This window comes from Mobula birostris, chromosome 12 (assembly GCF_030028105.1).
Source record: "Mobula birostris isolate sMobBir1 chromosome 12, sMobBir1.hap1, whole genome shotgun sequence".
NCBI classification, from domain to species: Eukaryota; Metazoa; Chordata; class Chondrichthyes; order Myliobatiformes; family Myliobatidae; genus Mobula; species Mobula birostris.
In genome coordinates this window covers 65,589,291-65,607,640 of record NC_092381.1, presented here as the reverse complement: position 1 = coordinate 65,607,640, position 18,350 = coordinate 65,589,291, and the positions used below count along the sequence as shown (strand labels likewise).

At 41.6% G+C, this 18,350-nt stretch overlaps 1 protein-coding gene across 3 annotated transcripts in view; it reads right to left on the bottom strand.

Moving 5' to 3' along the window:
• LOC140205987 (cytosolic phospholipase A2-like) overlaps window positions 1–10,511 on the bottom strand; it is a 190,187-nt gene extending 179,676 nt beyond the window's left edge. The window contains exons 1-4 of one of the 3 annotated variants that reach the window (XM_072273964.1): window positions 10,262–10,511; window positions 5,384–5,403; window positions 4,642–4,880; window positions 4,169–4,341 (exon numbers count right to left, since the gene is read on the bottom strand). In XM_072273964.1, coding sequence (XP_072130065.1) covers window positions 4,169–4,201 — 33 coding nt within the window. In that variant the 5' untranslated portion in view covers window positions 4,202–4,341; window positions 4,642–4,880; window positions 5,384–5,403; window positions 10,262–10,511. The remainder of the gene's footprint in view (window positions 1–4,168; window positions 4,342–4,641; window positions 4,881–5,383; window positions 5,404–10,261) is intronic. The other 2 variants (XM_072273962.1, XM_072273963.1) reach the window with 2 other exon arrangements.
• Between the last annotated feature and the right edge of the window lie 7,839 nt (window positions 10,512–18,350).

The following is an 18,350-nucleotide window of genomic DNA, read 5'->3' as shown; positions in this document are numbered from 1 at the left end:
TGGTCCCATTGATGTGTACCCCATAGCCCTTCATAATTTCCTCATCCATGTACCTATCCAAATTTCTCTTAAACGTTGACACCAAACTCACATCCACCACTTGCACTGGCAGCTCATTCCACACTCTCACCAGCACTAAGTAAAGATCCCCCTCATATTCCCCTTAAACATTTCACCTTTCACCCTTAACCCATGACCTCCAGTTGTAGTCTCACCCAACCTCAATAGAAAAAGCCTGCTTGCATTTATTCTATCTATATTCCTCATAAATTTGTAGACCTCTATCAAATCTCCTCCCAATCTTCTACGTTCCAAGAAATAAAGTCCTAACCTTTTCAAACTTCCCCAATAACTCAGTTCCTCAGGTCCCGACAACATCCTTGTAAATTTTCTCTATACTCCTCAAATCTTATTTACAGTACATCTTTCCTGTGGGCAGGTGACCAAAAACTGCACACAATACTCCAAATTAGACCTCATCAACGTCCTAAATAATTTCAAAATAACATCCCAACTTCTGGACTCAATACATTGATTTATGAAGGCCAAAGTTCCAAAAGCTTTCTTTATGACCCTATCAACCTGTGATGCAACTTTCAAGGAATTATGGATCTGTATTCCCAGATCCCTCTGTTCAACCGCACTCCTCAGTAGCTTACCACTGACCATGTAAGACCACCCTTATTGGTTCTCCTAAAGTGCAACACCTCACACTTGTTTGCTTTAAGTTCCATCTGCCATTTTTTAATCCCATTTTTCCAGCTAGTCCAGATTCCGCCACAAGCATCCACAAATTTGCTGATCCAGTTTACCACACTGTCATCCAGACCATTGATATAGATGTCAAACAGCAACAGACCCAGCACCACTCCCTGCGGCACACCACCAGTCACAGGTCTCCATCTACAACCACTCTCTGGCTTCTCCCCCAAACCCAATGTCAACTTCAATTTACTACCTCATCATGACCAATTTTGTCAAAGGCCTTGCTAGTATCCACGTAGACAACATCCACCGCCTTGCTTTCATCACTTTCCTGGTATTTTCCTCAAAAAGATTCTACAAGTTTGGTTGGATATGACCTACCACAATCTTGTATGATAATATAGTAAACTGGATCAGCAAATTTGTGGATGCTTCCTGTGGGATCTGGACCAGCTAGAACAATGGGCTGAAAACTGGCAGATGGAATTTAGTGCTGACATGTGTTGATGGAATGAAGCCATGATGTCAATTCCTAATCAGTCCCTGTCTATACAAATGCTTACACATCCAGTCCTACCGAATACCATCTAGTCACTTTCCTTTTAGTGATGGCAGCCTATGACTTCCTGTCTTACTCTTAGAGCCCTTCTTAAACAAGGAACAACATTAGCTATCCTCCAATCCCCTGGCACTTCACCCGTGGCTAAGGATATTTTAACTATCTCTGCTTGGAGCACTGTAATTTCTACACTGTAATAGCAAGGGTCCAAGAGAACACCTTGGCAGGCACTGAGATTTATTCGCCCTACTCTGCCTCAAGACAGCAAATGCCTCCTCCTCTGTAATCTGTATAGGGTCCATGACTTCACTGCTGCTTTGACTCACTTCGAGAGACTCTGTGTCCATCTCCCGAGTAAATACAGATGCAAAAAATCCATTTAAGATCTACCCCATCTCTTTCAGCCCTATGCATACATTAGATTACCTCGTTGATCTTTCAGATGGCCAGTTTTGTCCCTTGCAATCCTTTTACTCTTAACATGTCTGTAGAGACCCTTGGGATTCTCTTTCGCCTTGTCTGCTAGAGTAACATCACACTTTCTTATAGCCCTCCTGACTTCCTTCTTAAATGTTCTCTTGTATTTCTTATACTCCCCATTTGTTCCTGTCTCCATATACCTGCCATGCACCTCCTTTTTTTAAAAACCAGAAAAAGTTCATGATACAATTCAGAGCTATGGATAGGGTCTTGTCTGCAGGTGAAGGAATTCTAAAACAAGAGGGCACAGGTATAAAGTGCGAGGGAAGAAACTTAAAGGAGACGTGAGCTGTAAGATTCTCCATTAAGAGGTGGTGAATACATGGAATGAAGTGCCAGAGGAATAATAGAGGCCAAAAGAATTACAATGTTCAAAACACATTTGCTCAGACACTTGAATAGCAAAAGAAAAGTAGGATATGGGCCTAATGGAGGCAAATGTGATTAGAGTAGACAGACATCACAGTAGGCCTGGACAAGATGAAGCAAAGGGCTCATTTCTACGATGTACAGCAAAAAGCAGAAATCATTAGAGTAGGAGTTAGGTTAACTGGAACATAACCAGTTGGTCTGAATGGCTAGTTCTAGTCCTGTAGATCTTTTAATAATCCAACAGCTGGCAGGATATTTACAACCTGCTCTTAAATTCACATGGTCCATCTCTGACACCTCCCTCCCCTTTCTTGATCTCTCTGGAGACAAAATGTCAACTGGCAGCTTTTATAAACCTACTGATTCCCGCAGTTAACATGACCAAAACTCTTCACGCCCTCCCCCCCCCCCCCGTAAAAGTGCTATTACTTTTCTCAGTTTCTTCGGCTCCACTGCATCTGCTCCCAGGACCTGGCTTTCCATTCCAGGACATTAGAGATATCATCCTTCTTTAAAGAACTGGGTTCCCCTCTCTCTACTATTGATGTGGCTCTAACCCTTATCTCCTCCATTTCCTGTACATCTGCACTTACCCGAACTTCCCACTGCCTTTATAGCAATACAGTCCCTCTTGTGTCTTACCTACCACCCCATCAGCCACCGCGTCCAACGCATTATCCTTCACAACTTTCACCATTTCCAAACAAATCCTACTACTAAGCATACTAAGCACCTTCCCCAGGGACACTCCCTCCATGATCCCCTCGTTCACTTGTCCCTCCCCACTAATCTCCCTCCGGGCACTTATCCCTGCAAGCAGTCTAAGTGCTCCACCTGCCCACACACCTCCTCCCTCACCTCCATTCTGGGCCCCAAGCAGTCCTTCCAGGTGAGACAACACTTCACTTGTGAATCTGCTGGGGTCGTCTGTTGTGTCCAGTGCTCCCAATGCAGCCTTCGCTACATTGATAAGACCCATTGCAAACTGGGGGATGGCTTTGTTGAGCACTTCCGCACCATTTGCCATAAGCGAGTCTTCCCGGTGACCAAGCGTTTTAATTCTTTTTCCAACATGTCGAGCCATGGCCTCCTCATGTCAAGATGAGGACACACTCAGGATGGAGGAGAAATACCTTATATTCTGTCTGGGTATCCTCCAACCTGATGGCATGAATATTGATTTCTCCTTCTGATGAACAAAATTCCACCCCTCCCCCACCTATTCTCCACTTTGACCTTTTACTTCCTCTCACCTGCCTCCCATTTCCCCCATCTCCTCCTCCTTCCCTTTCTTCCACTGTCCACTCTCTTCTCCTATCAGATTCTTTCTTCTCTAGCCCTTGACCTTTCCCACCCACCTGGCTTCATTTATTACCTCCCAGCTAGCCTCTCCCCTCTGCCTCCACCTTTTTATTTTGGCATCTTTCCCCTTCCTTCTCAGTCCTGAAAGTGGTTTTTGGCCAGAAACATCAACTGTTTATTCCTTTCTATAGATGCTGCCTGACCTGCTGAGTTGCTCCAGCATTTTTTTTTAAATCTACAATGTAACTGCAATGCACTTTCACTGAAATATTTCTATACAGGATAAGCTGAGGCAGCAAAAATGACCGGATGTGCAGAACCCTTAAGCAAATAACCCCAGTCTAAATCTTTACTTGTGCACTTCCACACCTGGGCCAAAGAGAATGATAGCAACAATTCAGAGTAGAATGAGTCTGGCTCACTTCAATCCAGTTTTCTTTGTACTTCCAAGAAGGAAAAGTAACATCAAAGTGTCCAAAAATTTTCACCATTTCAAAATGATAATTGGGTAGTCCCAATTGGCATACAAAATGTCAAAGTTATTCTCTGTACTGTATGGTTAATACTGACGAGTACTGCTGTGCAGAGTTAAAGCTGCACTGCAACACAGCTGGCTATTTTAAATCTGTCAGCACTGAGTTCTTGAAATGTGAATTGTTTTATTTTCCAATAAAAGCATGCGCAGCATTAAAAATAAGGAACATAATTAGCAAACAGAAAATTGTGTTAGAAGTGATATGTGGTACTTACTATTATGTGTTGGTATGGATCTATTGAAGCCATTCTCTATCACCAGTTAACAGAACTCCAGTGCACTTTATAATGAATTCAAGTGACAACAAATGAAAATAATCTGTAACTTGAAGTTTCCTCTTTGCAGATGAATAAATTAAGCAATCTTCAGCAAACATCTGTCTTCATTCCTGTAATACAGAATAACAATTAGTAGCCATTCAACCAATTAATCTCTGTACTAACGTGTACTGTATAATAGTCAATTATCAATTAATAGAATGAAGAAAGTCAGCCAAGTACAACCCATTTAATTCTCTCCATCATTCAGCTTATCCATACGTGATCAGAAGGCTTTGTCTCCGTCATCACATCAGAAAGTCTGGTACATTATGTTTACAGTGTGAAAATTCCTCATGCATTAATGTCAAGTTTGCAATTTTTAAATAAAGTTCTTACCCTAAGCCTTCCTCCCACCCCAGCATCCTTACCCACAAGCCCCATCATTGCAGTATGTTGGTCTTGATGTAGCTCTGTTCTACCCTTCAATACTATTTTGTTTTCTCTCCTTTACTTCAAGTTGTCCATCAAGTTGTTGATTTTAATAAAGACAAACTATTTGCAGAGTATGTCTGATGCAGTCACCGGAAAGAAATTGTGACAATCTACTGAAATTGAATTATACTTGTAGAATGAGGTCCAACTGAACTTTGAAGAGGGGCAGAGTAATCTTAGGAAAATAAAAAAAAACACATTTATTCACGAACATTAGTATTATAAATTTACAAATATCCAAATTCTACTCAACTACAAATATTCCAGGTACCAGTTAGATTATTCTATCAAACAATAAAAATACAAATGCACACATACATACATGTGCACAGAACATACATAGAACACCTCCACAAAACACATGCACAAATCACGCATGCAAAATATACGTGATGAAGCAGTTTTTACTTGGTCTTCCACCAACACATTTATCAATCAGTTATATTTTCTTTGCTGATCCAATTGACGGAGGAGGCAATTCCTGTTGTCTTAGCAGCAAGAAATGCACTACATATTAGTAAGTAGCCATACCTGGGGAATTGACGATGTAGCTGGGGGTAAATCATCCTCCCCAAATAAAGTAAAAATCACGGTCACTAATGTTAAAGCTTGTGTCTGCTTTAAAGATGGCAATCACTCCATCCCAAACAGCAGAGAATCACTTAAATCAGTACTTACCCACACATCTCCAGATATATCTAGTTACATAGAATTACATCATATTTACATTAGAGAAGCAGGTCATACAGTCCAATGTGAAACAAAAGATTATGCTCCACCTGAACCTCCCACTTTCCTATTTATCTAAGCCAATCAGCAAATCGTCCTACTTCCTTCATCATCATACGCTTACCCAGCTTCCCCTGAAATGCATTTATACTATTTGCCTCAAATTAATTTGTGGCAGTGAGTTCCACATTCTATGAACAGTGTTAAGAATGTTTCTCTGAGAATCAAAAATAAACATTTTATCACCCCTAATTTAGGTTTCCCTGATCTTCCAATTATTATCTTCTCCACTTTGCTTACAGCATCAGCTTTAAACAGGAATTTGACACGTCAGAATTTTGATCTAATATTAGCACAATTGTGAAAATATTGCACCAAGACTAAACAGCAAACAAGCTTAAAAAATGACTTTTTTCTTCTGAAGTTCATTCATTTCAACGTGATTCATGCATTTTTTTCTGTATCTGCATTTTAGAAAATAAACTGTATGAAGTGGCATTTATTATAGTTTAATAGGTCAGTAGATACACCTCTTCAGTGAAGGGATATCATTGTCATTTAGCATGAAAGAGGAGCCAAGAAACTTTCTTTAGTAAAAGGCAGCCATAGCTCACTTCAGTGGGTCATAACCAAGAGATAAGTTTTGCACTGGGCTCAGCTGTTCAGATGAAATTTTACACTGAGACCCTTTTTGCCATTTCAGTAGTTCAAATTCCCAAAGAAAGGACCTTAACCACTAGACTATTATATCCCTTGAAGTTTGCTACATGCACTCTGGCAAGATATGGAGGCATTGTATTTTAGCTTTAATAAAAATTGTTTTGAAATAATATACTGTGGAGCTCATGTTTTCATTTTAAACTAGCAACTATCTCTCTAGGCGATTTTGAGGCCTCAGAATTTACAATTCCGTATTATCTCTTTGTATTTTGATCAATTTTAATAAAGCAATTTATTCCATTTTTAAATAATTACTTCTGATTATTTGGTCAGTGTAAGTTTAAGGAATAGGTCTAGACTGGTTAAAAAAACATCACAATTATGGATGCAAAAGTGCCTTGAGATACTCTACAAAGTAGAAAATAGGAATGGCAAGTCACTATTAGAAGGCATACCCTAAAGTTCAGAAAACTATGTTTCATTGTGAAACTCAAACGAGATGGAGAAAGTGGGCAAGGAGTAAAAGCGAAGGAGACAAGTCCAAGTGGGTGAAGGCATTCCAGCAAGGCAGGAGTAAAGAAGCAAGGCTAGGTAAGCACCTGGAAATCACTGGATTAGAATATGTGGTTGGTGATGAGTTGTAACATAGGAGGAGGTTGCTGAAGTAAGGAGATCTTGGAAAAGTGAACACAGTTGAGAATTTTAAAATTTAAGTTATTGAAGGACTAAACAATACAAAATCATGAACATCACAATTCTTGGAGATAGAATTTGGGTCACAGAAATTGGAATGACTGATAATTTACATAAGGAGGAGGATCTCACGAAAGCTTTTAAATGCAGCCACTGCTGTAGTCTGTAACCAGTGTTGCTAAGATAGCAACTACTAAGTACCACACATCAAAGTTGCTGGTGAACGCAGCAGGCCAGGCAGCATCTCTAGGAAGAGGTACAGTCGACATTTCGGGCCGAGACCCTTCGTCAGGGCACCCTGTGTTTGCGTTTTTAAACTACTAAATGCATCAGTTTTTGAAGGGAAGCAATTTAAAGGCAATGGTGAAAAAATAAAGCACATTGGATTGTTTTGGCAAGGAGTATAAACGGCCACAAAGATCCAACCGCTAAATACACCCCTTCTTTGTAAAGCATTCAAAACATTCTTTACATTACTCGAAGTAACTTGTATGAATCTATATTCTCAGATCTCCAAAGGCAAAAAATAAACTAAAATCACTGCAATTTTGTTGTCATGGCTAAAATGTAAACTATTTAATCCCTCCCTGCTCCAATGATGCTCTCTCGTTAGATCCTAGATCAGCTGGGACCGAGCTTTACCAGCTACAAAAGTTGTCAAAGAAGTTACTATTTCCTGACAATAAGGGACATCAAATATCAGATATTCGAAGTAACTAATTTAAAAAGATAGTTTAGTGAGATAGAGATAGTTTAATTCATGAAAACTATTAAAATTTTAATATAAAGCAATTTTAAGTAAGTAATTCCTCTTCCATCATGGAACAACATAATGAAACAGACCCTTTGTGCCAACGTCCATGCCAATCAAGATGCCTGTCTAAGCTAGTCTGACTTACCCACATTTGACACATACCCCTTTAGAGCTTTTCTATCTGTGAACCTGCCCAAGGAGCTTTTAAATGATCTTACCTCCCTCAACAACATCTTCTGGCAGTTCATTCCATGTAATTCCCATACTCTGCATGAAGAAGTTGCCTCTCAATTCCCTTTTAAATCTTTTCCCTCGCACCTTAAACCTATGCCCACTAGTTTTGCTATTCACTTTCCCTGGGGAAAAAATAACTGTGTGTAGTCACCGTATCTTTGCCCTTCACAATTTTATACCCTTCTCAATTTGGTCAAATAAGATCTATAAGAAATCCCAGCAAGACTGGACTTTGCAGTTACGAACCTTCAAAATCCATCAGTGAATCCACAATAGAAGATGTTCAAAGGCTTCAATGACTCAGCATTTTATCTCTTCACAGATAATAAACAGCCAATGACTCATCTTCCTTTCAGTCTGCCCTTAAATGCCAATTTACTTATTCCACCTGCCTGCAGGTTCCATATTCTCACTGCTCACTGGGTAGAAATATTTCTCAAAAATTCCCTGATGGATTTGGTCACTTTTATGTGCCCATTTCTTTTTGGATCCCTCCCCTACCTGAATGGAAATAGCTCCACTTCAAGCAGATCACAATACCTCACTTTCCATTGTGACAGTAGGAAGAAAGCAGAGGACTGTGAGCCCATCCACATTAGTGGGTCAGAAGTATGGTAGTAACTTTAAATTCCTTGGCATCAACAGATCAGAGGAACTGTCTAGAAACCAGAACATAAGAGTCATCACAAAGGCACAACAGAGCTTCTAAGTTCTTAGAAATTTGTGTAGATTTGGTATATCACTGAAAACTTTGACAAATTTCTCTAGATGCAATGATGAATATCCTAACTAGTTGCATCACCTCATGGTATGGAAACACCAATGCCCAGAAACAAAGAAGGCTACAGAAAATAGTGGATACAACTCTACCCATCACAGGCAAAGCCCTCTCCACCTCTAAGCACATTTACATGGTGAACTGCCAAAAGAAAGCAGCATCCATCATTAAAGATTACCACCATCCAGGCCATGCCCTTTTATCTCGAGTACCATCTGACAGGAGTTATAGAAGTCTTAAACGCCACACCACCAGGTTCAGGAACAGTTATTACCTTACAACTATCCAGGCTCCTGAACCCTTGTGGATAACTTCATTCACTACTACTCTGAACTGATTCTACAATCTGCAGACTCAATTTGCCTGCAAGAAAATGAACCTGTGTACTATATGGTGATATGTATGCTGTGTGCACTGATAATAAATTTACTTTGACTTTACAACTCATTCTTGTTATTATTTTCATTTGCAGTTTAATTTTGCACATTAGTCAAGTCACTTTTTATTGTCATTTCGACCATAAACTGCTGGTACAGTACACAGCAAAAACGAAACAACATTCCTCCAAGACCATGGTGCTACATGAAACAACACAAAACTACAGTACACTAGACTAAGTGAGACAACACAAGGCTACACTAGACTACGTAAAACAACACAAAAACTACACTAGACTACAGACCTACACAGGACTACATAAAGTGCACAAAACAGTGCAGGGCAGTACAATAAATAATAAACAAGACAATAGGCACAGTAGAGGACAAATTACAATATAATAATAAATGATGTAGATGTCAGTCTAGACTCTGGGTATGAAGCAGTCTGATGGCTTGGGGGAAGAAAGTGTTGCACAGTCTGGTAGTGAGAGCCTGAATGCTTCGTTTCGGTACCTTTTGCCAGATGGCAGGAGAGAGAAGAGTTTGCATGAGGGGTGTGGGAGTTGTTTGTCAGTCTTTGTTAATGTATAGCTTTTTGTAAAATCCGATTGCTTCTTTTACCCCCTGTAAATACCAGTAAGAAAATGAATCTCAAGATAGAATATAGTATCATACATGTACTTTGATAATATATTTAATTTGAACTTTGAAGGCAGGGAGTAGAGAGATTCGTAATTCATACATTTTACTTTAATTCCATTTTGTTTAATTTCATATTAATTCAGACCTGAAAGTCTTTTTCTTTCCACTGATGCTGCCCGATTCGCTGTGTTTCCAGTATTTTCTGGTTTCGTTTCATTCAACTTCCAGCTCACAGGAAACTTTCACTACATGTAGAGTTTGACTTGTTCTTGATAGGAAATTAAAACATTTACGGGGGGGGGAATTGTACAAATTCTTTGAATTCACCTTTCCCTTAGTACCGAAACTTGTTTTTAATCCAACATTCCTAATGCTGGCGCAGCGGAGATGCGGAAACTGGGGCGCGGGAGAATGGTTTTGTGGCTGAGGGAAGTCAGAGATCGCTGCTCGGAAAAGCGTAAGTTTCGTACCCAGGCTCCTGTCGCGGCCGTCCCTTTCTCTTAGGAGGTCCGGGGGAACTGACAAACGGACTAGCCTATTTCTTCCAGAAGCCGACTTCTTCCCTTCCTTCCTTCCTTCCCCTCTCAAGAGAAAGTCAAACTCCGAAACTCTGCCAAAGTCTCTCCCCTTACCCCACATACCGACCCCGCCAATCGCTCCAGCGTCCCAATAAAACTTTACATTACCTCGGATGGGGCTGGGTTCTCAATTGCCTCTACCTTCTTCCGTGGCGGCTCTTTCGAAGCGTTTCAATGAAGAAAAAGCGAAAAAATAGAGAAGATGAGATGCGAAGGCGGATATTACACACCCCACCGGAGGGCGGATCTTCCACGCCGAGCGAGGCTGTTGGGACCCGCAGACTTAACACAGTGAGTTTCTCCACACTCTTACCCTTTCACAACCCCACTTCACACCTTCTCGCTTGGGTTCAGTTCTCGCTGCCCCTTTCCCCGTTTTGTTTCAAAGCGGAGGTCACGTCTCCTTTTTTGACGCCCGCCCTTCAGGGAACGTTGGGATATTTGGTAGCTCTACTTATCCCATTGAATATTATGTTTCATTATGCAGTTTTAAAAGACGTGTGTATTGTTCCTAGAAGACAGCAACATTTTGCAGCCATGCAGTTTTGTTTACATGTAGGTCCCGATGAAGACGGCATTTCGATACAAACTTCCTAGCTTTCGATAAGGTTCCTCGAGACGGCGTTTGGGGGAATACAAGGAAGATTAACAAATTGAATCCAAAATCTTTGCAGGTAGCAAAGAGTGATCGTCAATCAATTTTTCTGTGATTGAGGCAAACGGCATTGAAACAGATCTTTCAGCCCACCGTGTCCATGCCAACCATCGAAACCAATCCCATTTGCTCGGTTCTCGGTGCTCAATACTCAGTCTTTTACTTTTTGTCATGAAGTACAGAGGGCACGCGGCCGAGTGGTTAAGGCATTGGACTAGCTACCTGAAGGTCGTGAGTTCGAGCCCCAGCCGAGGGGACGTGTTGTGTCCTTGAGCAAGGCACTGGTGCCAAGTTGTATGGGTCCATTCCCTTTCCCTTGGACAACATTGGGGTCTCGTGGAGAGGGGAGACTTGCAGCATGGGCAACTGCCATACAACCTTGGCCAGGTCTGTGCCCTGGAGAGTGAAGACAAGACTAATGGATGCCTTTACTTTACAGCGGACACGATAAAAATGCAAATGATACAGAAACATATTTGAGAGTGTTTTTTTGATCAAATAGGGTCTGCTTCCCGTTGCTGTCTGTGAGAAACTTGTACATCATGGGTTTCCCCTGGGTGCCCTGGTTTCTTCCCACATTCCAAAGACAAAGGTTAAGGTTAGTAAGTTGGAGGCATGTTATATTGATGCCAAAAATGCGGCGACACTTGCTGTCTGTCCCCTGCACATCCTCGGACTATGTTGGTCCTTGATGCACAAGTGACAAGTAAAGCTATTTTTTCATCTTCATCTATCTTCAAGAGCAGCAAATGGAATTTGTTTCTAAGAACTGCATCTTATTGAGGATCAAGGGAATTGTATTTAAAGTATATAAATTGAGCCTTACACAAGGAAATCTGCAGATACTGGAATTTCAAGCAACACACGTAGAAGTTGCTGGTGAACGCAGCAGGCCAGGCAGCATCTCTAGGAAGGGGTACAGTCGATGTTTCAGGCCGAGACCCTTCATCAGGACTAACTGAAGGAAGAGCTAGTAAGAGATTTGAAAGTGGGAGGGGCAGGGGGAGATCCGAAATGATAGGCGAAGACAGGAGGGGGAGGGATGGAGCCAAGAGCTGGACAGGTGATTGGCAAAAGGGATATAAGAGGATCATGGGACAGGGGCCCTAGGGAAAAAGAAAAGGGGGGGCGAAACCCAGAGGATGGGCAAGGGGTATAGTGAGGGGGACAGAGGGAGAAAAAGGAGAGAGAGAGAAAAAGAATGTGTATATAAATAAATAACGGATGGGGTACGAGGGGGAGGAGGGGCATTAGCGGAAGTTAGAGAAGTCAATGTTCATGCCATCAGGTTGGAGGCTACCCAGACGGAATATGAGGTGTTGTTCCCCCAACCTGAGTGTGGCTTCGTCTTTACAGTAGAGGAGGCCGTGGATAGACATATGAGAATGGGAATGGGACGTGGAATTAAAATGTGTGGCCACTGGGAGATCCTGCTTTCTTTGGCGGACAGAGCGTAGGTGTTCAGCGAAACGATCTCCCAGTGTGCATCGGGTCTCGCCAATATATAGAAGGCCACAGCGGGAGCACCGGACGCAGTATATCACCCTAGCCGACTCTGGGGCCCTGAATGGTGGTGAGGGAGGAAGTGTAAGGGCATGTGTAGCACTTGTTCTGCTTACAAGGATTTGTGCCAGCAGGGAGATTGGTGGGGAGGGATCGGGGGGGGGGGGAACGAACGGACAAGGGAGTCGCGTAGGGAGCGATCCCTGCGGAAAGCAGAGGGGGGGTAGGGAAAGATGTGCTTAGTGGTGGGATCCCGTTGGAGGTGGCGGAAGTTACGGAGAATTATATGTTGAACCCAGAGGCTGGTGGGGTGGTAGGTGAGGACAAGGGGAACTCTATTCCTAGTGGGGTGGCGGGAGGATGGAGTCAGAGCCTTTATTGATTTGTGTAGTGGATCAAAGCGACCTTGGATTATGCATTCATAGATCCTTAAAATAATTTCATTGGCCAGTAAGTTGATTAAATGTACATTTGGGTTCCTTTTATTTATTATCCCCAGAGCATAAAATGGAAGAAAATGAACTTATGCATTGTACTTTATGTAGTTAGGTCACAGTTTAAGTATGTGTCTATCTTTGGTACCATATTGCAGAACAGCTGTGATGCACGAAAGCAAATCAGAGGGGATTCTGAAAAGTTGTTGGGATAAGAAACTTGTAACCCTGAGGAAAGAATAGTTAAATTAAAGCTGGTCCTTTTAAATCATTAAGGACTGATGGTAGATATTTAAATTGGTTAAAAATATGAGGGGAGGGGCTAGGCAGAGTAAAAAGATGAGAACAGTTCTCAAAGTTAGGCTAAAACCCAGTGCACATGATTCTGAAAAAAAAGGAAATATTACAGGGGAGATGAGGAAAGTTGGAATGTGGTGGGATTCTACACCACACTGCAAAAAAGGCAAACACCCTCAGCACATTTATAAACACTTAGACCCTAAGACATTGGAGCATAATCAGGCCATCTGACCCATAGAGTCTGCTCCGCTATTCGATCATGGCTAATCTACTTTCCCTCTCAACCCCATTCTCCTGTCTTCTCCCCCCATAATTTTTGACACCCTTACTAATCAAAAACCAGTGAAACTCTGCTTTACATATACCGAATGACTTACTCTCCACAGATTCACCACTGTCTGGCTAAAGTAGTAAAGTAGTGTTCATGGTTTCAATGTCCATTCAGAAATCAGATAACTCAGCCTTCTAAATTCCAATGAGTACAGGCCCAGAGCCATCAAGCACCCTTTATATGTTAACCCTTTCACTTCCAGAATTATTCTCATAATTCTCCTCTGGACTTTCTCCAAACAGCACCTTAGAAAAAAGAGCCTAAGGCATAGGAGCAGAATTAAGCCATTCAGCCTATTCAGTTCTGCTTTGCCATTTGATCGTGGCTGATTTATTTTCTCTCTCATTCTCCTGCCTTCTCCCCAGACCTTTGACACCCTTCCTAATCAAGAACCTATCAATCTCCGCTTTAAATATACCCAATGACTTGGTCTCCACTGCTGTCTGTGGCAATGAATTCCGCAAATTCACTACCCTGGTGGACTGTCTTTTCTTTATCCTGCCTGTTACTTCCTCAAAGAATTTAAACAGATTTTTCAGACAGGATCTCGAAGACACCAATCTGTTTTTGGCCTATTTTGTCATGTGTTTCCACGTATTCTGAAACCTCATCTTCGTAATGAATGACATGACATCGAGGAAACCCCCGTCTCCTACTGAGGAACAGGCAGCATGTCTGACTGTAGCAGAGATGAGAAGGATCCTAGCCAGGGTAAACCCACACAAAGTTGCAGCACTGGACACTGTACCTGGCCGGGTGCTGAGGGTTGTATGACACAGCTTTACAGACACCTTTATCTCTCTGCAACAGTTCCGCTGTCCCTGCAGGCTTCATGGCTGCTACCATCATTCTGCTGTCCAAGAGAGTGATGGTAACTGGCTTAAACAATTACCCCCCCCCCCCCCCCAGTGGCACTGACAATCATGAAGTGCTTTGAGTGGCTGCTAATGGATCCTATAAAATCCCGCCTTCTAGTTACATTGAACCCTTTCCAGTTTGCCTACTGTTCAAACCAGTTCACTGATGATGCCGTAGCTCAGTCCTCCACTCCGTTCTATCCCACCTAGAAAATGATGCCAAATATTCCTGCTTGTTATTCATCAACTTCAGCTCAGCATTTAACACGATCATCCCTCAAAGGCTGGTAGTTTACTATCCTCACTGGGGCTCAACACCTGTCTCTGTAACTGGATCTTGAATTTCTCGATGGAAAGACCCCAGTCAGTCCGAGTTGGCAGCAACATCTGAAGCTCCATCTTGCTGAGCACTGGTGCCCCCTAGGGCTGTGTGCTTAGCCCACTGCTGTTCACGTTGCTGACTCACGACCACTGCCAGATGCAGCTGAAACCGCACCAAGTTCGCTGATGATACAACAGTGGTTGGCCTCATCAGCAACCATGATAAGTCGGCATACAGAGAGGAGGTAGAGAGGCTTGTCAAATGGTGTGAAAAAAACCAACCTGGATCTCAACATGAGCAAGACAAAGGAGGCTTTTGTGGATATCAGGAAAGTGTAGGTCGACCATTCCTCATATCAATGGCTCTGCTGTGCAGAGAGTGAAGAGCACAAAATTCCTTGGTAGGCACATAATGGATGATCTAACTTGGACCCACAATATTTCCTCACTAGTCAAGAACATACGGCAGCATCAGCACTTTCTTAGGTGATTGAAGTGTGCAAGGCTGTCTGCCCCCGTTCTAACAACTTTCTGCAGGAGTACCATTGAGTGTGTTCAGTCTGGTGCATGATTGTGTGGTACGGAAGCTACAAGGCATTGAATTGTAAGATCCTACAGAGGATAGTAAAAGCCACGGAGAGGGTCTCCGGAGTCTTCCTCCTGCACCCCCCCCCCCCGACCCCCATTTGTGTCATTTACTGGATTGGCAAAGAGATATGCCAATATCTTTGACCCACTACCATAGAGAAGGAGCTACAGGAGCAACAGGACTAAGACTGTCAGACTGGATAAGAGCTTCTTCCCCCAGGCTATAAGACTAATGAATACCATGCCACCACTAAGTTCTCATCACTTGGTCAGCGAGCTGCTAACTCTGCTGTTTATTATTTACCTGTGCTGTGCACTTCACATGCATTTTGAATTATATTTTATTAACTTATTTGTGATGATATTTTTCTTTATGTATTGTGTGTGATATAAGTATTGTGGGTGCACCTTGGTCCAGAGGATTGTTGTTTCGTTTGGTTGTATTTATGTACAGTCAGATGATAATAAACTTGAACTTACAACTTACTAAAATGGACTCTAACATCTTACTAACTATGGAAGTTTGGATAACTGTCTATAATTTCCTGTCTTTTACCTCCTTCCCTTCTTAAAAAGTAGAGTGAATTTCATGATTTTTCACCAGTCTGGAACCATTCCAGACTCTAAAGATTCTTGAAACATTGCTACTAATGTCTTCACAATCTCTTCAGCTACCTTTTTCAGAATACTGGTGTGTAGTTTGTCCAATCCAGCTGACTTGCCTTCAGACCTTTCAGTTTCACAATACCTTTTCCTTAGTAATAGCTACTATTGCGAAGAGTCCCCTGACTCTCTTCCAATTCAGTTTGACCACTATTTCTTTGATCCCCATTATTACCATTGCTTTTGTGCCATGTGTGGTACAGGAACATTACTTGAATGTAAGTCCAATGTAAAAACAGGAAAAGTACCCACATTCCCAGAATCTGTCGTACTTTTATTAAATTTTCAGCATCATGTAATGTTTGTTTAGTTACGACTGCACTTGCATTTGTCTTATGAGAAAGCTTGCATGTTGAGTTTAAGAACAGGCAATCCTTTCATCAAAGTATTCGCCACCTTTTCAATCTGCTGGTGAAATTTAATCAGATTCTTTAATAAGGTACTGGCCCTGCCCTTCGATAAGAACTTTTCTTATCTTAGGGAGATGTGTGTTAGGCTGTTACAGCAAATACTGTCACAGTGAGCACAGCACTCAGATAACTACAGTACATCTGATCATTCAGGATTAGCTTTTGAGAAATTCTGCAGAAATTCTGGCTTTTTTACAGTAAGGCAATAATCTAATATTTTACAAGCCTATAATTGGCAAAGTTCCATTTTATTTTTCTCTAATTTGATTATGTAGCTAATGTCAATCGTAATTATCAATATTGATTTATAGCTAATACATTTTAAAAATAATCTCTCAGTATATCTAACCTTTGTGAATAGTGCATCACTGCTTTGAGCAGCACACACAAAATGTTGGAAGAACTCAGCATGTCAGGCAGCATCTGTGGAGGGAAATAGTCAATGTTTTGGGTCAAGACCTTTCAGCTGGATTCATCAGACCTGATGAAGGGTCTCAGCCTGAAACGTTGACTGTTTATTTCCCTCCGTAGATGCCCTGATGAGTTTCTCCAGTATTTTGTGTGTGTGTGTTGCTCAAGATTTCCAGCATCTGAAGAATCTCACGTGGTTCCTAAATATACTTGAATGTGTACATGAGAATTGTGACCTACAGGGCCAAGTTCCTAGTGCAGCATGTTGGAATTGGGATCAATGCCATTGGCACATTGACCAAAATACACCATGAATGAAACAGAATCCAAAATTCATGAAACCAATGATGACCAAATAAATCCTCAGAAAGAGTACTACTTAAATGGCAGTAAGTTGCTGATCTTGCTTGTAACAATATTATTTTTAAGTGAAGACATTGTTGTATTCTGTGTAATGCAGTTTCACAGAAGTTCAATTCAACATGTTGGCAGGCTGACTAAGGTACAAGCAATTTTTCAGATTTTCACAAAATCTCCTGCATTCCTGTTGACACATCTATGTCACCATATGTCACCCAGGGTACATCTAACATCTATGTAATGAAGGTGAAGTTGAAACGTTTGCTCCTAACATCTCACAAAATTACCCATTCCAGCCTCTCTTGGTGTTTACACCATCAGAGAAGCCAGGCATCAGCTAATGGATTTACTCCACAATCAAGAAATGGCTGTGCATTGGATATAGCAAGGAGGAAAGCCTTCGAAACAATCCAGACATATGTTTAATCGAGTTGTTGCCTCACAACTTCAGTGACCTCGGTTTGATCATGAGCTTTGGTGCTGTCTATATGGAATTTTCATTTGCTCCCCGTGACCAATAAAAACGTTCATGGCATAGTTTTAGTTTTTGTTCAAAAGTACTTCACACTTCCTCTCAGTGCTGCTCTACAGGCATGCCCATGAGTTATGTCAAAATGGTTTTCATTGACCTTATTCAGCAAAAAAAATTTCACCAGAATACATATAAGGTGAAAATAGTAACCCACTTCCATTTCTTAGGTTGCTGACACACTTTCTCACAGGCACTGTGTTCCTAAAGTTCTCCATAGGCTGCACTCCAGTAAACCTTCAAACTTAGCATTTAGGAAAACCCCTAAAAATATTTCTAATGTTTGGAACACAAAGGGAAGGAGGAGTAAGAAGGGAAATGAAATGGGGAGTGGCTGAAGCAAAGGGAGTGAGGCAGAAGGAATTGGGATAAAGGTGGATGTGCAGCAAAAGCCTAACCAAATTCAGTCACCCAACTAGATCCTCTGGATTGAAATGGTGGGGCAAAAGTTATGTGCCAGAGGAATTTTTCATTAGTGTAAGTCTACTGTAGGCTAGAAGCTTGGAAGATGTAGCATAAATGAAAAACTTCTGTAGTGTTGCCAAAATAACATTTAGGTACAAGCACTATGTCAGCTTTATCATTGATTGGTTGAACCTTAAACTAGTTGATCCCATTTCCAGCCAGATAGAACCATGGTTCATGCTCACCTGTGCCTGAACATTTTGTTTATCTGAGCATCAGGTACACTATGAAATGTCTTGCATTTTATGTCTTGTAATACATTACAATTCAATTATATAAACAAAAACATTCTGGAAATAGCAGGTATGGAGAGAGAAACATTTTATGCCAATGATGAGTATTCAGAAGCGAGACAACTTTGTAGGCAACA